Here is a 22,826-nt window from a genome sequence, read left to right as displayed (position 1 = left end):
TTCCACGCTCTCACATAAAATGTCGGTCTTTTTTACTTAGTAAACAAACATGACTAGAGCCCTCCTCTTTGTGGACCCTTCTTAAAAATCCAACTTCAAAACAACTTGCATTTCGTCAAAACAAGTCCTTTTTGAACTTACCAAGAACCTCCCTTGAACTCTCTTAGAAAACACTTAGAACATCTTTATATAAGCACTCCAAGTCCGGAGAAATGAACATCTCTAGCTAAAAAACAGCAAACCATGGAAAATCGGAAACCGAAACTGAAACCGAAACCGGAACAGATGAGGTGCAAGAAGCACCCGAAGCACAAGCAAGCGCCTGGCGTTTGCGCAGTATGTCTAGCGGAAAGACTCTCTCGGCTGGCGTCTTCGAAGAAACCAATGAAGAGAGCATTGAGAACTCCGGATACTTCGTCGTCGTTGTCATCGTTATCGTCGTGTGATTCTTCGTCGAATGCTTCCTCATGCGCATCTCCGGTGAAAAGATCAGAGGGGAAAGGGTACGTGTCTTTCTTGAAAGTGAGTGGGAAGAATGTGATTCTTACGAAGAGTAGGTCAATGGAGTTTTATCCACCGAGGAAAGATCAAATGAACGATGAATTTCGGAAGAAGAAGGGGGGATTTTGGTCTAAATTAATTGGTTCGAGAAGCAAGAAAATGGATCATGAAGGTTTAATGCATTCGAAGACTACGAGGGAAAGATCATCTTCTGGAGTTCATTGAGGCAGATTTTTTCAGATTCTTTGTAATTGTTATTGTATATCTAGATTCTTTTATTTATATGTAGATTTGTAGTATTTACATCAGAGAAAACAAATGATCGAATATTTTCTCAGATTGTTACGTTACATGCATGTATTGTGTAGTGAGAAGTGAGCCTGGTGTTTTGGCTTAAGCTGATGAATTGCGAAAATCGAAATTCAATCACACTTTCAACTTAATGATACCAACTTGTCATATACTGATTATGTTTGGTTTGGTTTTATACTATATCGCTTGGTGAGACGTTGATACAGAAAAATTGTAAGACTGCTAGTATCTAACTTCGCCTCTTCATCCATTTACAGAGTGCTACAGAAGTATTTTGACGTTGATTACTAATTTAGTTTCTTGTTCTGATCGATCCGTTGATAATGAATTTTAGTATGCAAGTAGGATTGGTCTGGTTTAAGTTTGGTTTGCATATACTCCCTCCGTCCCAGTCATTTGTATATATACAAATGGTTGGGACACGAAGACCAAGAAATTGTGTAAGAAATGAGTAAAGTTAGATGAAAAGTGGGTATAGTGGTGGGACCTATTTATATTTAATAATAGATTTGAGATAGTGGAGGAATGTAGTGGGTGTAATAGTGTTTATATTATTATAAAATAGAGATAGTGGAGGAAGGTAGTTGGTGTAATGATATTTTATATTATAAAAGTTTACCACTTTTAAAATGTATACAATTGATGGGACGTCCCAAAAAGGAAACTGTATACAATTCACTGGGACGGAGGGAGTACATGCTGATCACAAAGTTGTATGAAAGGGAGGGGAAACAAGACTTTTAACACCGAGATTCTTTTTCTCCTCCGGAGATACTTGACTTGATTTATAAGTAACTTATAAGGGAATTATAAGAATTCACACTGACACTAATGTGAATTCTTCGATCTTCGTCTCTATCGATCATCTGGCACACCTTTCTTTAGTAGCACTTTTGTTTTGGTGACTTTTAGTAACACTTGTTGTTTTACATTACTTCCAACACTTGCTCCCACAACAGCGCAGAGACAAGAAAATCTTCCCTGATCCGTAAATTTGATCGGAGTGCACCTTTGTTAACTAGTACTCCCTCCGTCCCCTTTTACATGTCCACTTTGAAAAAAAAATTTGTCCCAAATTACTTGTCCACTTCTCTTTTCAAAGCAACTTTTTGTATGTTTTTTCAAAAAGTAACAACTTCCAATGTTTGACTAGCATATATATATACACAACTCTATCTAATTCATTACATTTATTAGGGATATGTATGAAAACAAGATATCCAACTAACATTTTCTTAAGATGCGTTTTTTTTCCAAAAGGGACAAGTAAAAAGGGACGGAGGGAGTAGTAGTCATGATGACGCCGCGTCAAGATGCAACCAAAGTGTTAGGAGTATTAAATTAGTTATAGGACCAATGCGAAAGCAGCAAGTATGATGGTACGGACAACTACATACAGAATGTAATGGTGAACTGGTGCTAGGCTGTTTTGTTCGCTGTGGCTGAGATTTGGTTTGTGGTCCTTATTTTTATGAAAAATACTAGATTTCGAATTTCTTTTATTATTATTTTTTCAAAATTTATTGATAATGTATAATTAATTCTACACGCTAATAATAATAAAAAAAAAGTTTCAATACATGTAAATTGGATAATTTTAGGCATTTGTCTGGGTCTGGACATAATTTGAGACTTCTAACATTACTCTTTTTATGCGGTTGGCGTTTGACTTTTGTGGTTTATGGTTTATGTATCATTTTCTATAGGTAGGTCGGTTTATTGTTTATATGTACTCTCTGTTTTTGTCTACTATTTAATACTCCCTCCGTCCCAGTCATTTGTATACAAATGGCTGGGACACGGAGACCAAGAAACTGTGTAAGAAATGAGTAAAGTTGGATGAAAAATAGGTATAATGGTGGGACCCATTCATATTTAATAATAGATTTGAGATAGTGGAGGAAAGTAGTGGGTGTAATAGTGTTTATATTATTATAAAAATGGAGATAGTGGAAGAAAGTAGTTGCTGAATTGATGTTTTATATTATAAAAGTTTACTACTTTTAGAATATATACAATTGATGGGACGTCCCAAAATAGGAACTGTATACAATTCATTGGGACGGAGGGAGTACTACTTATGTATTTTTTTCCCATACGAAGATTTTGAGACTGTTTTTAGCATGTATCGCAATTACCTAGATCTGATAGTACTCCCTCTGTCCTATAATAATAATAATAATAAGAGTCGTTTTGACTTTGACACATGATTTAAGATGTAAAAATACATATTTTTTATATATTAGTTTTAAATTTTTTTTCTGAATTAAAATATAGATATTAAATTTGTATTTGAGAAAAAAAATTGAAAAAAAATATGTCGAAGTATGTTTTTTGTACACCTCAAATTACGTATAAAAAATCAAAACGACTTTTATTATGAGACAAAAGGACTAATAGAATACTCCCTCCGTCCCAGTCATTTGTATACAAATGGTTGGGACACGGAGACCAAGAAATTGGATAAGAAATGAGGAAAGTTGGATGAAAAGTGGGTATAGTGGTGGGACCCATTTATATTTAATAATAGATTTGAGATAGTGGAGGAAAGTAGTGAGTGTAATAGGGTTTATATTATTATAAAATGGAGATAGTGGAAGAAAGTACTCCCTCCGTCCCAGCCAATTCTTTACGTTTGGTTTGGGCACGGAGGTTAAGAAATATGTATAAAGTAGTGGAAAAGAGGAAGAAAAGTGGATGAAGTGATGGGACCCATCAATTTTTAATGAATAAAAGAGAGATAGTGGAGTAAAAGTAGTGTGAAAAAGGAGTAAAAGTAGTGTGAAAATGGAGGAAAAGTTGGGAAGTAGTGGGACCCATTGACTATTTTTGGTAAGTTTTGGAAATGTAAAGAATTGGATAGGACATCCAAAAAAGGAAACTGTTTATATTATTATAAAATGGAGATAGTGGAAGAAAGTACTCCCTCCGTCCCAGCCAATTCTTTACGTTTGGTTTGGGCACGGAGGTTAAGAAATATGTATAAAGTAGTGGAAAAGAGGAAGAAAAATGGATGAAGTGATGGGACCCATCAATTTTTAATGAATAAAAGAGAGATAGTGGAGTAAAAGTAGTGTGAAAAAGGAGTAAAAGTAGTGTGAAAATGGAGGAAAAGTTGGGAAGTAGTGGGACCCATTGACTTTGGTAAGTTTTGGAATGTAAAGAATTGGATGAGACATCCAAAAAAGAAAACTGTAAAGAACTTGGTGGGACGGAGGGAGTAGTTGGTGAATTGATGTTTTATATTATAAAAGTTTACTACTTTTGGAATGTATACAATTAGTGGGACGTCTCAAAAAGGAAACTGTATACAATTTATTGGGACGGAGGGAGTAGTAAATTTCACAGCAGGACAGTTCGACAGCAATAGTTGCATTAATATTCTGCTACATGGGGTGGTTGAATACGAATTCCTCGCAATTTCCTGCACTGCAGGAGTGCAGGTATAACTTACAGGCTACAGCTAATGCAAGGTCAAAAGTTTATACGAGACTACAGTTGCCCAGTTCCCACGCAAGAAGATACAACAGAAGAAAATTACTCCTCCTTCCCATATTAATGGTCTCTAAATAAAAAATTTCATAATATCTATCCTCCTCTTTGTTCAATTTAATTTTATATTATTTTGATATTGATCATAACTAATTCACATAATTTTCAAAGTATATGGACCCGTATTAAACGAGTCTTCGAGATTATTATACATGAAATCAGGTTGGATGGACTCGTTCTTAATAAAATATGTGACTCTGAGATCATCAAGATCCATCTTTTAGTATTAACTAGTTGAGAAACCGCGCGTTGCGGCGGCCTATAAAAATTATATTAATGATTTAATATTAATTTTTGTAGAATGTAATTATTTTATGAATGTCTATAAAAAATATATTAATGATTAAAAATTAATATCTGTAGGATAAAATAAATTTTATATTATAAAATTTTTGATATAATACAAATACTAATATATAAAATTGCAAAATTGGATTATAATTCATGGTGAAAAAATGAAAATAAATTTCTACACGTAATTAACAATTTAAAGCACGACGAATCTTAATTTTATTTGTGTTTTTTTTTTGAAAAGTAATCATGTTCTTATATTGTTTTCCTTCAAATTTTTTTGGATTGATTGTGCACAAAAACATCTAACTTAAATCCGTTAGACAGCGGTCTATAACTACCCTTACGTGTAACAATTTTTATTTTTTAATATTGTATAAACAGCGTTCACTTGAAAGTCGCTTGAACGGAGCAAACACATAATGCATGAATAATATTTTCCAGTATACAAAGTAAATCATATAAAAATTAACAACAACAAACATGTCCGATGAACAAAACAAATATTATAAAAGAATAACCAACAAACATACATCACTCATAGTTAATTTATTGATATCATCCATCAAAATCATGTCAAGACTATTTTGAATTGTCGACTCCCACATAACGGTCTATAACTACTTTTGTTTAAAACAACCTTTATCTTTTTAATATAGTATAAACAACATTCACTTATCGTAGCTGCAGAAGAACGGCACCGTCGAGTTAGAAATCGAGCAAGAGAATTATCACCAGAGAGAGGTAAGATTGTGGTATTGAGAGAGAGTATGTTGTGTTTAGATGATCTAAAACCCTACAACTTATAGGGGTATTTATAGGTGCAGAGAGACTTGTGTGATACTTTTTCTTATAATTAAATAATCGGAAACAAAATCAGATTAAAACTTTCAAGCGGTTATATTCCATAAATAATGTAAAACAAAATCAGATTCTAAAACTTGCTTCTAATATATCCGAAACTAAAAAAGGTAGTTATAAATTCTGATATTTTTCATCCAAAAATTTCAGAAAATTAGAAAAATAGAACGGAGCGATGTGAGAGGCGCCACCTACACGCCCCTCGCTTCTCCTTTATATAAGTATATTGATGATTACTATTTATTATTAAAAATTTATATTAACTTGTATGAAAATTAATAGATTTATTTTATTAATTTAATATAAATAATATCAAACAGAAACAAGAAAATGAGAGGGAAAAACAATAACGATCTTTAGGGGACAAATATATAAGAACTAACCGGAGTGAATATCTGTTTATGATGTCATTCTATAAAATATATATGTGACAAACTAAAATACGTCTATTGAAAGAATGAAAAATATCTTCATTAAGTTTCGATATATCTTCGTTTATCTTCCTTCAAATATTAATCGGTCTTGCTTATTAAAGAAAAATGCTAATATCTTAGGAAAAAAAATGCCAAAACTCTCTTAAATTATATGCTAAACTCACTTTTTAGCTAAGGGGTTTGTATGGTTGGAGATGCTCTTAAACTTCAAAATATCTTCGTTTTATCTTCCTTCAAAATCTTAAACTCTTTTCCTCCATCTTTTTAGATAGTTTTATTATTTTGCTGTATGTATGAACTTATTATGTTTTATTTGTATTGCATTTTTTCAGGTATGCGAGTGGAAGATAGAATGGTAGTGGGACCTTTATGGGTGTTTTCTTATCGAACATTAAAGTTTTATTGTCTAATAAGTGTCTCCGGTCATCTCTGCATGTCCGAGGGTTAGATGATAAACTTTCTTGAACGAAAGGAACTCCTTACAGCGGCTTTTGTATTCTGATACAATTCGTTATACGAGAAAGTATCTTGTGACAAAAAAAATAAAAAATATTAATCGGTCTTGCTTATCGAAGAAAAATGTAATATCTTGAGAGAAGAAATGCCGAAACTCTCTTAAATTATATGTGGCATATTTTTTCATTAAATAAATTTGAACTCCATTTAAATCAATCTCACCAATAAAATCATTCTTAACCGGAGCATCAGCTATTTGGAAATATTTTTTTAAAAATAATTTGAAATACATTTTGTTATATCATCCTTATTTTATCTATTTATAAACAAATTCCCGAATAAATATCACCCATGCATGCACATCAACTTCGTTACTGTAACAATAATTTTGAAACCCAACGGCTCATGTTAATTCCGATCATCACTGCCCTCATCTCGCAATAGCCTCCTTCCACATCTCTCCCCCTCCGCTTTTCTATCCCCTCCTCCCACTCTCCCTTCTTCTACAAAAAAATAATAATTCCCCCATCTCATTTATCACAAAAATCATGTCCTCCCCACGCGAAGAGAACGTCTACAATGCCAAACTCGCAGAACAGGCCGAACGATACGAAGAGATGGTGGAGTACATGGAGAAGGTCTCCAACTCGTTGGCTGAATCGGAGGAGCTCAGCGTCGAGGAACGCAACCTCCTCTCTGTGGCCTACAAGAACGTGATTGGCGCTCGTCGTGCCTCGTGGAGGATCATTTCGTCGATTGAGCAGAAGGAGGAGAGCCGGGGGAATGAGGATCATGTTTCGGTGATCAAGGAGTATAGGTCGAAGATTGAGAAGGAGCTTTCGAATATATGTGATGGGATTCTCAAGCTGCTGGATGCGACACTCGTGCCTTCGGCTTCGTCGGGGGATTCGAAGGTGTTTTATTTGAAGATGAAGGGGGATTATCATCGGTATCTTGCGGAGTTTAGGACTGGAGGTGATCGGAAAGATGCTGCTGAGAGCACTCTCAATGCCTACAAAGCCGCTCAGGTAATTTTTTACACGTATTTGTGTTAGAATATAATATGATCCCGACACCTTGAGATTTTGAGAGAATTGGTCATTTAATATGATATCACACATCTTCGAGTGAGGGGAAATGTTAGAATATAATATATCCTGACATCTTGATATTTTGGGAGAATCGGTCACATCACAGTCTCTGGTGTTGAATGAAAGGGCTTATAGAAGTTTGTTGTGATCAAGATATAAATCTTCTTATAAGGCTCGTAAAATTGAAGTCTGAATAGTATAAGATCCTGTTGGAGCATTTTTCTAAACCTTACTTGACATTTTTTTGAAAAGGATGCTCAATTATGATCAATTCGAGTGAAATTTTAATGTAACTGGCACTCTACAGTCTACACTGCATGTGTTTTCAGCCGCAGCCTAAAGATTGTAGTATTGAGTTTTTAGCACTGCATATGGATGCCCTTGAATATGAAACTTTTGTTCTATTACAGGATATTGCAACTGCAGAACTAGCTCCAACACATCCAATTCGACTTGGCTTGGCTCTTAACTTCTCCGTGTTTTACTATGAGATTCTTAACTCACCAGACAGAGCTTGCAGTCTTGCTAAACAGGTGATCGAATGATTTTTGTTTTAATTTTGAATACAACATGTTCCATATTGATGTAGCAAAATCAGACATAAAAACAAAAATGCATATCATTTTCAAGAAAATAAACATAATTAACCCGGGAATATCTTAATGTACATGAAACTGTCTACCAAGTTGGAGATTTCATGCTGATGTTATTCTGTGAGTTGCATGACAGGCTTTTGATGAAGCGATCGCGGAACTAGACACCTTGGGTGAAGAATCCTACAAAGACAGTACATTGATTATGCAACTTCTCCGCGACAACCTCACTCTCTGGACATCTGATATGCAGGTTTAAAATTTTTTCCTTCTGAGATCTTTTAATCACTACCACATGGTCTAATGAAGAACGAAGCTAATCAGTTCTCGATCGATTATGAAATGCAGGATGATGGTCCAGATGAGATCAAGGAAGCCTCCTCGAAGCAGGAAGAAAAGAAAGAAGATGAACAGCAGCAGTGAGGATAGCTAGCCATCCTCAAATTAAAGCTCTTCTCCTTCTATCAGAAGAAGAGTACTATTTTCATATTTTTTGTGCCCCCTTTGAATTGTTTTAGTTATTAACTTAAGTACCATATGTTGATGCGCCACACTTGTTTTACCATCCAGATGTAACTCGGGTGGCTTATTAGATACCTTAGATTAATTCGTTATAAGCTAATCATATCCCTGAAATTTTATACGTTACTCGAACTGTTATGGTTTTTTAAGTTTATACTATAGTCACAGAAACTCTTGCTAACTACATTCTTATCTTTTATAACAAAAAGATGGCCCTATGTTCCTTGCACTTTTTAATTTGCAATCCCTTAGACACATATTTCAAGATAGAATATATGTTTACAAATAATTTTTTAATTTTTTTTATTCTATATAGAAATTTAAATTTTAAATTTTTTTTTCCTTGAAAAGAAAAGTTTAAAATAATTTATTAAATTAAAATTCATAACTCCGGATAAACAATTGAGATCCGCGACGGGAGTATATAGCAGGATATATGAACCAGAAAAAAAAAATCATTCTGACCCAACTTTTAAATTTAGCTAGCGGCCTCTAGATTGTTGGAACGGGCATATTTATAATATTTGTATGTAAAAACCGTAGTTATTTAAAAAAATTAAAAGATGAAGGTTTTTTTTTTGATTAAATATGAATGTTAATAATTTATTGATTTACTTTTACAAGAATGAAGATAATTAGCTACTTCGCTCATTGAAGCATTCCCTTTTTTGGGCTATGCTTTTGTGGGCTTTTCTTCTTGTCATTTAAACATTTGATTATCTAGGCTTCCGGCAGGCCGCAGTGTACAGATATTCAGAAATACACAAAATATGGTAAGTATTTTGTTTCATTTTCATATTATCATATTTTGTGTATCTTGTATATTTGTTTAATATTATAACAATTGTTTTAATTATTATTACATACTTTTTTATTAAATATATCATATTTTTATTAATATAGATTGAATTTTTTAAAATTTATTTTAATTGTATTTTTAAAATTAATAACAAATATAATAATAGTTATAGTCAATATCATCGGAGAATTAATAATTATTTGTTTTTAATATAAATTATTACTATAAATTTTAACGTAAATACAAAAATATTATTTTTACTATAAATAATCCTAGTGGATTATAAAATTTTAGTGATTCAATAATTTTTAACTAATCATACTATAGCTAATAATTTTAGTTCATTCTGTTGAAGAGGTTCAGGGAAAGATGAAAGGATAAGAAGAGAACAATAATTGCTATGTCTTGCATAATAATTAACACTCATCCTATCGAAAGAATAGAGAATTCATAACAATGCGATGTCCTAAACATCCGATAAGTATCGGATAAGTATCTTGAAAATTCAGCGGTGTGAATGTGTTAAAAAAAATCCCATTAAAACAGGCAGCGCTGAGGACCGAGGACAGGAGGTATATATGTCAACAATGTTGGAGATAAAAATTTTGATCAATTAAAATATGGAAACTTCTCGTCTTGAAAGCCTCAAAAAGTCTTGAAAGCCACAAAAAGCACTTCCTAGTTCCTGCTACTCACCCACATTATTGGATGAACCAAATCATAATCATGCATGCTACATGCAACCATTATGCAACCATTTTAATATAAAATACTAGAAATACTAGTACTAATATAAGATATACTTGACGTTGAGTAGCGTTCTCAAATTCTTCATCTAAAGATCTTGTTTCTTTCCGTAAGTTAGTTCCGAGTCTTCTGACTAATACTACTAACTTGTGTCACTGAAGATAAATCCAGCTCTGCCATCTTTATCTTCTCCACACGCAGCCCTGGCGTCTGCCTTATCACCATTTTTCCCGTACTTATCTCAACTATGATAAATAGTTAAATACCCTGAAATATATACTCTCTGCAATCTGCATAACGATATATAGTGAGTTCTAAATATTTTTTAGAATAAATATATAGATGTTTAGTTATTTATTCAAAAATAAAATATTTTTATAAATAAATTTTAATATTATATATTGTAAAAAATATAAAATATGATAACACAAGAAATTACAGTGTAAGATATCAAAACAGAAAGTGTAAAAGTTTAGATGGGAGTTGTTGATACATACGGAAATAATCCCCCTTCATTGATGTAGTCCTACTTGCCTGAGTACCATTTATCTAGACAGTTTGTATCAACAGACCTCTTTAATGAGTGGTCGTTTGGACAGTTGGTCGAAAATTAAAATATACTACTAATACTGTATCAATAAATCTCATTAAATGGTTGGTTGTTTGATCGCAAATCAGAAATAATTGAAAACATATGATAGGATAAAATATTAAGTGATTTGAAATTGGGTCTAATTGGCAATCGTTTTCTGTCAGACAAAAAAAATTCACATTAAATCGATACTGCCACATGGAACTAACTTTTCAGTAAAACTTACTTAATTTATCATATTTTTCATAAATAAAATTCTATTTTAAGAAGGAAAATGTGTAGTAACAATATTATTATTTTGAAAAATAATGATTTATTAAATATGAGTATATTAAAATCTTTAAATATTGACATTCAAAAATAAGTATGTATATATTATGTACATATATTGCGTAAATAAATTTTGAATTTTAAAATAGGAGAGACAAACATGATCAATGTCATTTTCAAACTCTACTATGGGATATATATCAATTCCGAGGTCAGTTAAATATAAATTTAGTGATGCCTGGAGTTTTGGAATCCGATTATTGAATTCTATTAATATTAATTTATTTGAACCGTATATATATTAAATTCTAAATTATATATTAAAATATGAGAATTTTAAATCTTATTTTTTATTGACTTATAAATAAGAGAAAAAACATTTTTAAATCAATCTATACGTTATTTTAATATATAAGAAAATCGTTAAATATCAGTTAATTACAAGGCTTATATGGGACAGTTGCCCCATTTGCAATTGAATTTTAATTTATTTGTAATAATTTGGATATATATATTAGATACTATTAGTTGCTCTAGTATATCTATAAAAAAAAAAATTATGCCCACATATTACCGTCCAAATAGAAGCATACATATAGAGAGGAGCAGATTAGATCTAGAAAGTCTCATGTATGAATCAATTTGCGATTTGAAATATATATGATATGATAACAGTACTGGCTTATCATAATATAATACAGAGTACAACGTGCTATATATGTACGCGAATCATATTAGAAAAATATCGTATCAATACTAACATTGACACTAGTTATTAAATTGAAAGGTTAGTTGCAGGCGGCAGCCTCCCAGTTTCATTTACTTTCATCCTTCTTATACAAATTTAAGAAATTTATGCATTTCAACCCAGCTATTCGCAAGACAGAGACACCGTATCTGCCTATTACTAAAAAGTGATTTATTTCCAATATTTTAGACTGCAGAATGTATTTGAAATTGTTCGAATTTTTAGTTTATAGTGTTAACGTGTACAGTGGCGGATCTGACTATTAAGTTAAGGGGGGTCAATTTTTTTGTAAAAAAAATTAAAAGGGGTCACAAAAAAATTAAGGAGAGTCAATTTTAATTTTACAACCTAAAAATATGTATAATATTAACAAACAAAAAAATTAAGGGGGGTCAGTTGCCCCCTCTTGCCCCTTCTAAGATCCGCCTCTGAACGTGTACACGCGGGTCAGACTTATTTCCAACAATATTATAATACAAATCTAAGTATTTTATATCCAATTTGGAAACATATGCAAAAGAAAAATGTTATTTAAATATTCTAAATAATTTTTTCAAAAAAATCAAATAACAAACAAAATGACCTCTGTATACACACGTCATTCAAAAGTTTTTTTTTTAATCTGAAATCCAGATTGGATATTTAAAATTACTCGTTTCAAGCACTTTAACATTTCTCTTTCAATTATGAGTAAAATATCATAAATAAATTATATTTATAAACACCGTCAAAAATAATTGAAGTATATAATATCAAAAGACTCTATTACTTATAGTATATTATTATTTTCCTAGTTACTTAGCCATTTGTTTTTGATTGCAACTAATCTGGATTTAGCATTTCTCTTTTGTTTGATGCTCCGTTTAAAATAATCCTACAGCATAGCCTCATCTTATATTCGTGGTTTCATCTCTGTTCTCACCTAACCATTTATGCACACAAACACACAAGAACATATGCAATTATTAGGCCATGAAAGATTCAACTTAGTTTAACTTGTGAGGAATGCTAAGCATGTTCAATTAAAAATAGCAACTACCGTAGAATGCAAGTGCAATAAAATATTAAAAAACACCAGCTTAGATCGAAGTCTCAAGTCTCAACTTTGTACGAAAATAATTAGCACTAATAAAAGGGGTTTGTACGACAAGTTGAGTAGGATAAGCTTATCACTTTGATTTCTTGGATCTCATATGGTCCACCCCACAAACAGAAATTCTTAGCTTGCACGAAAGTACATGCAGTAAAAGGTTCGATCTCGATCCAATTGCACATGATCATTTAATTTCTGAATCTCTCTAAAATTTCTGAATCTCTCTCTGAAGATTCTTGACATTTTAATATTCATTTTAATATATGTTCTATAATTTGATTTAATTAAACATAAAACGTCGTGAACTACTGAGCAATAATTTGTAATCATTGAGTGTTTTTATATTGAGTAGGCTGAAATATCACATCAAAGTGATTATCGTGGTACCTGTTCCTTTTATATGCATATTATATATTTATACACTCTATGTGTATAAGTAACTTGTAGTCCTATCACACGGATAAACTAGCTGCGGGTATAAATGAACAAACATGTCTGTGAATAAAATTTTATTTGATCATTTAAATGAACTCATTTATACTCATTTTAAAATTTTAATTATATATATAAACATTTGTTCGGTTAGTTAATAAATTTAAGTCAAGTTTTTTTGTGGACAATTCGAATTCAACATGTTCAATTTAAGACTGCCTCGACTACGGTAGAAACTTGAGTGACTGAACTCGACTCGTATAAAGATTCTATACATAACGTAAAATTTAAATATTTCAAGTGACTACAAAATTTAGACATGAAATACGAAATAGCAAAATAAAGCTCAAGTTGAATGCGGTTTTGCAGTTTTCGAAATCAGACTTCCAAAATTAGTATATTAGCTGCCATTTCTCTATTTTTCAATCTTCGCTTCATCAACTATTAAGTCCATTCGCTTTTCCATATTCTCTCATGTTTATTTTTTTTATAATAAAATCAAGATTCTATATTTTTTGGTGAGTTCTTGTTAAATAATTTGTGATAAGGATTGTTAGTCATGCCTATTTTTTTTTTATATTAGTGTTATATATTAAAATATTTTTCTGTGACTTATTATAGATTTCGACTTGTATGATATTGTTGATGATCCGTAAGACTTGCATCAAATATGACATGGTGATAAATATCGGAAGAGCTCGCTTTTCGCAACAAAAAAAATTCATATTAAGGGACATGTGTTGCCCTGGTTTCGGTTGATGAAACTTATAGTTTTGAAATGATACTTATATAAAGTCTAATTATGATGCTATTATATTTGCTACTTATATGTGTTGAATTACTCGACACACAATTGTAATACGTTTTGGAATGAAGAGTTTAGATATTTTATGTGTTAAGTGATCCGGAACAAAATGTTAGCTCATTCTTTATTTTACAATCAAGTTGTAATCGATAATTTAGGAATTTGTCTCGAGTGCGTCCCAAAATTTTAATGAATTCTTCGTTTTTATCGAAAAAAGGATATATATATATATATATATATATATATATATATATATATATATATATATATATATATATATATATATATATATATATATATATATATATATATATATATATATATATATATATATTAATTAACACGAAATATTATACTTTAGAATTTATAAATTAAAATTTGTCAAATTAAAAACATATGAATAGTGTAGGGACAACACATGTGGAGTGGGCTCAAATTTGACGCAATTCAAATTGCACTCGTATATCCTGGTGATGTTGAATGTCACTTTAATTCGGCTATAAATTTAAATCAACTCGAACTTTTTGATAAAAAGGATTAAACTTAATTTGGATAAAACTGAGTTTAGCACTACAAGTGTTCTTTTAAAGAAGTTACTATTCTTTTCATTAGAAATTTTATAAGAAACGGAAGGGATTTTATAAAATATAAAAATAAAATTTCAATATATTTAATACCGCCGAAAAGTTTTGTTCTAAAGATGAATGAATATGAATGTTTATTTATCGTATATTTGTTTGGTACAAGGTCACATAACAGATAAGAATGAGTAGACTATTTGTCGCTTTTCTTTTATTTTACTTCGTTAGACTTGTTTAGCGGCTTGAATGAGTCAGTATTTTAGGAAAATACAGCACATACACTTGTGTAATCCTATTTGACCAAAGTTTATACGAGATACATGAATCAGAGCGGGCGTGGATGGACAATATCCGCAATCGCATGGGCTTTCGAAAATAAAGGATTAAACTTAATAATTATTTATTATAATTATTATTAAATTTTATCTATTGTTGATTTTAACTGATCTTAATCATATAAGTTGATAAATTAAATTTTAATTGTTAATTTACGTTGTAAAAAAAAATTAAAAAATACATCAATGATTCGATATGCAAGAAATATTCCATTTAAATGATTTTTAAATTTATTTATGATGCATTTTGATAGTTTATTTTATTTAAAAACTATAATACTTAAATTTTATGTAAAAATAAAAAATCTAATTTCATTTAGCAAAAAAAATAATCTAATTTTGAGATTTCATTAGGGCAAATTGGTTTGGCCCGCCCCTCAATCATAGAAATATATATAGACCCTCTCACTGTCTGCTAAAAGGTGAGAGAGTGCTGACGCTTTGTACATATCTATAGTAATAGTGGTGGGTGAATGAATTAATCATGTATGGCCTCTTGCACCGAAAGTCATCATCGTCCTTACTCATTTCCGGCAAAAGAATATAATTTAACCCGTCACTCTTGACCGGAGATAATTTTCCCGTCGTCTTGGGTATTGTGGATGGTTTTTTTATTTGAAATAATTTTTTTTGGAACGTTTCACTCAATTATATATATTTTTAAAATAACAGAATTTTTAGATATAAAATTTTAATTACATCCACTAGTTTTTTCTACTACACTCATCTTACCTATTAAATATTAGTTGATCTTGTCTCTTTATCGATTTTTCTTATTTTTTTCCACTGATTACACTCACTTCTTACCTTAAATTTTCGTTGATGATATAATTTTATCAAAAAAAAAATTCTTATATTTTTCCGCTAAACTAAATTTTTCTTAACCTTGCCCGATCCATTTGTATACAACTCGACGGGCGCACGGAGCAAGCTTTAGATAATGATTCAGCGTGAAAAAGTATGAAAAGATGATCCAGTGAGGTCATCAGGTTGATATAACGACTTCTGTAGATGTTTGTTAAACTTAAAAGTAAGATTTTGTAAGCTTCGGATGATATTTTTCTTAGGATGACAAAAATTTTAGATTAAATTTGTTATTTCGGATCCTTGAATTCATGTTTCGATTTTATTGATTTAATATCCGATTAAATACAAATTATTTGGCTGTCCAGAAATATTATCTGTTAAATGGAATATGAACAAGTTACAACATTTTTGTTAAACTATTTAGTTTAATATGTAGAGACAGATTCTGTAAAACAAAAATTTAGTCATCATTAAACTAAAAAATTGAGTATATTATATTTAGGACTACCGCCGAATTTTCGTGAAAAATAGTTTTTCAATAAAATAAAATGAAAGTAAATGCCTAACTAAAATAATATGGAGATATTTTAAAATTATAACAAATTATCCGCTGTTTTTATGACAAAAAGAAAAATGTCTCTCTTATAAAAATTGTGAATATTTTGCTTATTGCATTGGCAGTGACTAGTGATCCGACCCAAAATATAATCATTAAGAATCTGAATTTCAATATTTTATTTAATGCAAACTAAGACATATGATTAGCGTGATTTCTCAAACGTAATTATTTCACTATTCCTAAATTTCATTGTGAGAACTATATCCATTATCAGCCTATCAACTTTAACACACATGTGAGACACATTATTTTAGTTGGACAACCTTTGTACCATGAGACAGCTATGACACATGCATTGTTTGTTATAACATGTATTAATTTGATTCTTTATTTCTAGACTAACAGTGTTTTCATTTCCAGATTAGCAGCCTCTCCTAATTTAGTCCTTGCTCTGCGGATCCAAATTTGGACGATGATGTCTACAAGGTTCTCAAGTGGATCTGTCTTATTTTTTAATCTCAACTTACATAATTTATAGTGACATTATACATTGTATATTACGTATTATGAGGGTGACAAAATTAGTTTACCTGTTAATCGTGTTAATTTAATTAATTAATCATTCATTATACAGGAAAAGTCTAACAACCTCAATAATCATTAGAGTATAGCAACTACTACTTCATATTAGGTGTACTGACTGACTGAAAATTAAGATGCTGCCGCAGCCTGGTGCATGAGATAAATTTCCAGCTATTGTAATTACTAGGAGTAATTATTATGGATCGATTTGCCATTATAATAGTTTAATATAATAGGGTTTCTTTACGCCTAGATAATTATTAAAGATCGACGAGTCTCGTTACCTTTAGAGCGAAAATTCTACAAGAACCAGATGCCTCAATGAATTCTATTTTTATTCTCCGTAAATAAGTCTTCATAAATAAATATATGCAATTCATAATCTGAAATTTGAAATTTGGTAATAATTACTGGTAGTTCCTTATAAATAAAAGAGATATATAAATTTTACGTTAAAAGATATAAAAATTTTACGTTGGAAGATATATAAATTCTATGTCAAAATTAAACTATAATCGTATTCATGTATTTAGTTATATACATTAAATTAATTTGCTGTGAAACACACTACGCATCTTATAAATATCTTAATCATTGGTACTAATGATAATTAAAAAGCTTCAAAAAGTAGCATGTAATATAAAAAGATAAGTGTATTATCAACTATCAAATTTTTATCACAGCTACAATTCAACGTCTTTTAAGTAACGTACAATAATAATCTAAAACACAGTATGAAAAAAAACAAAAGGTAAGGTAAGACATTTTTTAATCCCATCCAGCTAACTCTGTAACTAACCTTCAAAGTCGGAGATCAAAACTACCCAAGACTTCATTTGTTTTTTATAATATAAATAATTGACCCAGGGTTGATCCCTTGCAAGGGTGGCAGACTTGTAAAGTAACCCCACCTTGTACAACACGAGGACGGTGATTTTTTTCCATCTAATTTTGCATGTTGATGAATTAAAGAATAATAAACTTGATAAATCTACAGAAATTTGTTTATCTTTATAAAAAGTAGCAAGTATTTTGATAAATATGTACAGAAATAAATATAACAAAGCAGAAAAATTATTGAGCTAAAAACTTGATGATCCTAATAAAATATTTTTGGATTTGAATTTTTTACACAAATTAATTATAATAAAACAAAAAATTTAATGAGCTAAGAACTTGACATCACATGATGTGATAAAATTTCCTCAGCATTTAGATTTTTACTCGTGCATTATCGTACTGATCTTAATAGTGTCATCACAGGGCCTATAAATTGAGGGCACTCCTCATAATATTTTCATAATATACTCATATTTCACAATATTTACCAAAATACTATTAGAGTTCTAGCCATGTCTGCATCTTTCTCAAATGCTTCAATGGTAATACATTTATTTAAGTAATATTGTATCTGCATAGGTGACAAGATCATGCTTATTGTTGATCGGTATTAAATATTGTTGCATGCATTTTGTTTTTACAGATTCTGGAGGAAGAGCGGAGGTTTGAAGCAGAGGTAGCTGAGGTGCAAGCATGGTGGAACTCTGACAGATTCAGGCTCACTCGCCGTCCTTATTCAGCCCGGGACGTGGTCTCGCTCCGCGGTGACCTGAAGCTAAGCTATCCCTCTGATGAGCTAGCCAAGAAGCTGTGGAGGACCCTGAAGGCACACCAAGCCAATGGCACAACTTCAAGGACTTTTGGAGCACTTGACCCTGTCCAAGTGACTATGATGGCCAAGCATTTGGACTCAATTTACGTGTCTGGATGGCAATGCTCGTCGACTCATACCTCCACCAATGAGCCTGGCCCGGACCTGGCGGACTATCCTTATGATACTGTGCCTAATAAGGTGGAACACCTCTTTATGGCTCAGCTGTATCATGACAGGAAGCAGAGAGAGGCGCGGATGAGTTTGAGCCGTGAGGAGAGGGCTAAAACGCCTTTTATTGATTACTTGAAGCCTATCATTGCTGATGGTGACACGGGGTTTGGGGGCGCCACGGCTACTGTCAAGATGTGCAAGCTCTTTGTGGAGCGTGGTGCTGCTGGTGTGCATATTGAAGATCAGTCCTCTGTGACTAAGAAATGTGGGCACATGGCTGGGAAAGTGCTTGTTTCTGTGAGTGAGCATATTAATAGGCTTGTTGCAGCACGGTTGCAATTCGATGTGATGGGGACTGAGACTGTTTTGGTGGCCAGGACTGATGCTGTGGGAGCTACTTTGATCCAGTCAAATATTGACACCAGGGATCATCAGTTTATTTTGGGGGTGACTAACCCGAATCTTAAGGGTAAAGGCCTGGCTGAACTCCTGGAAGCTGCAATGGGTGCTGGGAAAAGCGCGCCTGAGCTTCAAGCTATTGAGGATAAGTGGCTGGCGATGGCTGAATTGAAGACCTTTTCGGATTGTGTTGTGGATGCCATCAAGAATCTGAATGTTGGGGAGGCTGAGAAGAGGAGGAGATTGAATGAATGGATGAACTGTGCAAGTTTTGACAAGTGTTTGTCAAATGTACAAGGCCGCGAGATTGCTGAGAGATTGGGCCTTGTCAATCTGTTCTGGGACTGGGATTTGCCTAGAACCAGAGAAGGTTTCTACAGGTTTCAAGGGTCTGTGAGTGCTGCAGTTGTCCGCGGCTGGGCTTTTGCACCTATCTGTGACCTTATTTGGATGGAAACGGCCAGCCCTGACTACGACGAGTGCTCAGAGTTTGCACAGGGGATGAAATTGGTCGTACCTGAAACCATGTTGGCGTATAATCTGTCCCCTTCATTTAACTGGGATGCATCAGGCATGACTGACCAGCAAATGATGGATTTCATTCCAAGGATCGCGAAGCTAGGCTATTGTTGGCAGTTCATAACACTTGCTGGTTTCCACGCGGACGCTTTGATTGTGGACACTTTTGCCAAGGACTATGCAAAGAGGGGAATGCTGGCTTATGTTGAGAAGATCCAAAGAGAGGAAAGGAAACATGGTGTTGATACCCTGGCTCATCAGAAATGGTCCGGTGCTAATTACTACGACAAGGTTCTCAGGACTGTCCAGGGAGGCATCACTTCCACCGCTGCCATGGGCAAAGGTACATCTATCATTTGATCATTAACATAAATAACTATAAAATTTTAACTGATGTAAAACCGCGGTTGTTGCAGGAGTCACTGAGGATCAATTCGGAGAAACATGGACCAGGTCCGGGGCTACAAACATGGGCGGCAGCGCTGTGGTGATTGCAAAGTCAAGAATGTGAGACGCATTGTCTAATCCAGGGGTGGTGGAAAAGCAGCTTGGGAAATTATTTTATGTGCTTTGAATTTGTAATCATGTGTTTCAATAAGTAAATTATGGTCATTTGTAATTTTTGCTACCAAAGCTTCTTTTTTAAAGAAAAAAATGTCGGTTGTTCAAGCTTGTTCAAACCCTGTTCTTCATTTGGTCATGAAACATGTGTACGATCTTCACTGTTTTGCTTTCAATCAGCCAGCTTTTCCATACAGATGTCAAAATATAATTATGAGCCTGTCTGAAATTCACTATTATCTGATAAGAGGGTTCACAACCCAAAGTAAAGTCCACAGTATGGATAATAATGTGACTAATTATAGGCCCTCAGATAGTGGAATTCTTTGCCCCACAACCTCAAGCCTGAGATAATTTCTCCACATGTCTCCATGTTCCTCGTGCTAATAATTCTACAACAAACTTTAATGGAATTATTGATCTCATCCAGCTTGTTTCTTGAATCTTGAATCTTGGATCATCAATTATTAGTCTTTCTCTTACTGTACCATCTTTAGGGTGAATGAAAAAGGTTATCAATCCGCGGTAAGTGTAGGCCTTGGATTAGTGATCAAGTCCCGGAGAAGGGTGTTTTTGCAGGGTAATTGCCCGAATTCAGGTTCAGACATCGGTCTTGTAAGAAGGGAAATTTTTTCATAATGTAAGATGATTATGGTGCAGGCAAATGTAAATATTGGAGATCTTTTCTATATATATAGCGGATTGAAAAGAAAAATTTTATAATGACGTCTTCCCCACCTCTAGTGCAAAAACTAGCAGCTGATCCTGCAACAAATAAGAATGCACAGAGCAGTGTAACTTGCGTTTACCAGGCGTATATTGGAGGTTGTTGGCGAAGCATTACTGTTTTATGGACCAAGAACATGATGAACTATTCGTTAATCATGTCTGTGGATAGTATGGAAACTGATCACCATCAAACCTGCAAAGTTGAATTAAAGCCTTGGCATTTTTGGTCGAGGAAAGGGTACAAATCTATTAACGTAGACGGTTACCAGGTGGATGCATATTGGGATTTTCGGTCTGCTAGATTTTCTGGAAGTCCTGAGCCTTTCTCAGATTATTATGTAGCAATAGTTTCAGAGGAAGAGGTGGTGTTATTATTAGGGGATTTGAAGAAGAAGGCTTATAAGAAGACTAAATCAAGGCCTGCTTTACATGATGCATTTCTGTTTTACAAAAAGGAACATGTGTTCGGTAAGAAGAATTTTGCAACACGAGCAGCATTTGATCAGACAGCAAAGGAACATGACATTGTCGTTGAAGGCTCAACATCGGGGCCTAAAGATCCTGAAATGTGGATCAGTGTTGATGGGATCGTGCTTGTCAATATCAAGAACTTGCAATGGAAGTTCAGGGGAAACGAGACCATCACAATAAATAAGCAGGCAGTTCAGGTTTATTGGGATGTCTATGGATGGTTATTTTGTGACCCGGGGTCTAATCACGGATTGTTTATATTCAAGCCTTCTGTAACAGAACACGAGGGCGACAAAGATGCCAATGGTAGTGCTCACGGTAATGGCAGTGATTGCAGCGGGGATAGCATGTATTACTCTACCGTAGGACATTCAAAAGAAACACAATTTTGCCTTTTTCTTTATGCTTGGAAAGTTGAATAGTGACAAGAATTATAAATTCAATTGCATTGAGTATTAATGGCTTCTGATTTGTGCACATTGTTGATTGTGGTTATTCTGTTTGGCTTGCTAGCATATTTTGCATTTCCTTTCTCATGATCAGAGCTTAACAAAAGCCGGTGTTATCTCAAATCTGATGCTCCGATCAAAGCTTTAATACCAACTCTTTGCATAGCTTGCAAAATAAAATATAATATCATTTCTATAAACAATAAATAACTGGGAAGTAGCTTGAAAAGCCGATCTGAATGATGACTCTGCTCAGCCATAACATAAATTCTACCGTGTCAATATGGTGAATAATCAGATATCGCGTCTTTTAGATGTTTAGGTGCAATATGAATTCAGAAACTTATTTTTCAGCCTCTCAGGATTGTGCAACTCTGACATTTTTATGGTCCTCAATATGTTGCAGAATTGCAGGTTATCTTGTTAGCTCTTTGAAACCCTGTCGAATAAAATCTTGCCTGCATTATCATTCATTCTTGTCATTTGCCTCGAGTTCTATGATTCTATATGAAAACTTCAATCTTTCTTCTTTGTAGATAACAAGATCCATGTTATCTTCACTGTTCTGCCTCTGATCAGTCATCAGATCAGAGCAATACTGCACAACTTGTCGAAAAATGACAGTTACATACTACAAATGAGTCTGTCTAAATTTTATTATTGAAAGATATGTGTTCACAACATAAAATGAAGTCCATAATTTGGATAATAATGTGACTAAATATAGGCCCTCATAATGTGGAATTCTTTGTTCCACAACCTCAAGCTTGAGATATTTCCTCCGCAAACTTACTCTCATGTCTAAACTTCCCTGTTTCTTTGTCCAAAAAATTCTACACCAAATCTCTGTCAAATTATTTTTATCCTAGCTCAGCTTGTTTCTGGAAACCTGAATCATCGATTTTAATCA

The 22,826-nt window shown here is 32.9% G+C and overlaps 4 protein-coding genes across 4 annotated transcripts; all 4 read left to right on the top strand.

The window, feature by feature from the left end:
* Nucleotides 1-243: 243 nt before the first annotated feature.
* LOC108222137 (uncharacterized) lies at nucleotides 244-726 on the top strand. Its single transcript, XM_017396043.2, has one exon. It carries the CDS (start codon nucleotides 244-246, stop codon nucleotides 724-726), a length of 483 nt encoding a protein of 160 aa, XP_017251532.1.
* Nucleotides 727-6,817: 6,091 nt separating this feature from the next.
* LOC108222000 (14-3-3-like protein B) lies at nucleotides 6,818-8,738 on the top strand. Its single transcript, XM_017395876.2, has 4 exons — nucleotides 6,818-7,435; nucleotides 7,909-8,031; nucleotides 8,228-8,344; nucleotides 8,440-8,738. The coding sequence occupies exons 1-4, from the start codon at nucleotides 6,956-6,958 to the stop codon at nucleotides 8,512-8,514; spliced, it is 795 nt and encodes a 264-aa protein (XP_017251365.1). The 5' UTR covers nucleotides 6,818-6,955; the 3' UTR covers nucleotides 8,515-8,738.
* Nucleotides 8,739-18,186: 9,448 nt separating this feature from the next.
* On the top strand, nucleotides 18,187-20,386 carry LOC108223341 (isocitrate lyase). Its single transcript, XM_017397539.2, has 3 exons — nucleotides 18,187-18,345; nucleotides 18,447-20,049; nucleotides 20,123-20,386. The coding sequence occupies exons 1-3, from the start codon at nucleotides 18,316-18,318 to the stop codon at nucleotides 20,215-20,217; spliced, it is 1,728 nt and encodes a 575-aa protein (XP_017253028.1). The 5' UTR covers nucleotides 18,187-18,315; the 3' UTR covers nucleotides 20,218-20,386.
* A 306-nt stretch (nucleotides 20,387-20,692) lies between these two features.
* Nucleotides 20,693-21,979, top strand: LOC108223343 (uncharacterized). Its single transcript, XM_017397540.2, has one exon. The coding sequence runs from the start codon at nucleotides 20,990-20,992 to the stop codon at nucleotides 21,887-21,889; it is 900 nt and encodes a 299-aa protein (XP_017253029.1). The 5' UTR covers nucleotides 20,693-20,989; the 3' UTR covers nucleotides 21,890-21,979.
* The last annotated feature ends 847 nt before the right edge of the window (nucleotides 21,980-22,826 follow it).

The sequence above is a fragment of the Daucus carota genome, chromosome 5, assembly GCF_001625215.2.
Source record: "Daucus carota subsp. sativus chromosome 5, DH1 v3.0, whole genome shotgun sequence".
NCBI lineage: Eukaryota > Viridiplantae > Streptophyta > Magnoliopsida > Apiales > Apiaceae > Daucus > Daucus carota.
This window is presented reverse-complemented; position numbering and strand designations above follow the sequence as displayed.

Bases quoted from the DNA above. Each gene is read 5' to 3' on its own strand.
- LOC108222137 (XM_017396043.2), top strand. From the start codon at position 244: ATGGAAAATCGGAAACCGAAACTGAAACCGAAACCGGAACAGATGAGG.
- LOC108222000 (XM_017395876.2), top strand. From the start codon at position 6,956: ATGTCCTCCCCACGCGAAGAGAACGTCTACAATGCCAAACTCGCAGAA. The intron at 7,436-7,908 runs GTAATTTTTTAC...GTTCTATTACAG, and splicing joins ATGCCTACAAAGCCGCTCAG to GATATTGCAACTGCAGAACT. The intron at 8,032-8,227 runs GTGATCGAATGA...GTTGCATGACAG, and splicing joins CTTGCAGTCTTGCTAAACAG to GCTTTTGATGAAGCGATCGC.
- LOC108223341 (XM_017397539.2), top strand. From the start codon at position 18,316: ATGTCTGCATCTTTCTCAAATGCTTCAATG. The intron at 18,346-18,446 runs GTAATACATTTA...TTGTTTTTACAG, and splicing joins CTTTCTCAAATGCTTCAATG to ATTCTGGAGGAAGAGCGGAG. The intron at 20,050-20,122 runs GTACATCTATCA...CGGTTGTTGCAG, and splicing joins CACCGCTGCCATGGGCAAAG to GAGTCACTGAGGATCAATTC.
- LOC108223343 (XM_017397540.2), top strand. From the start codon at position 20,990: ATGACGTCTTCCCCACCTCTAGTGCAAAAACTAGCAGCTGATCCTGCA.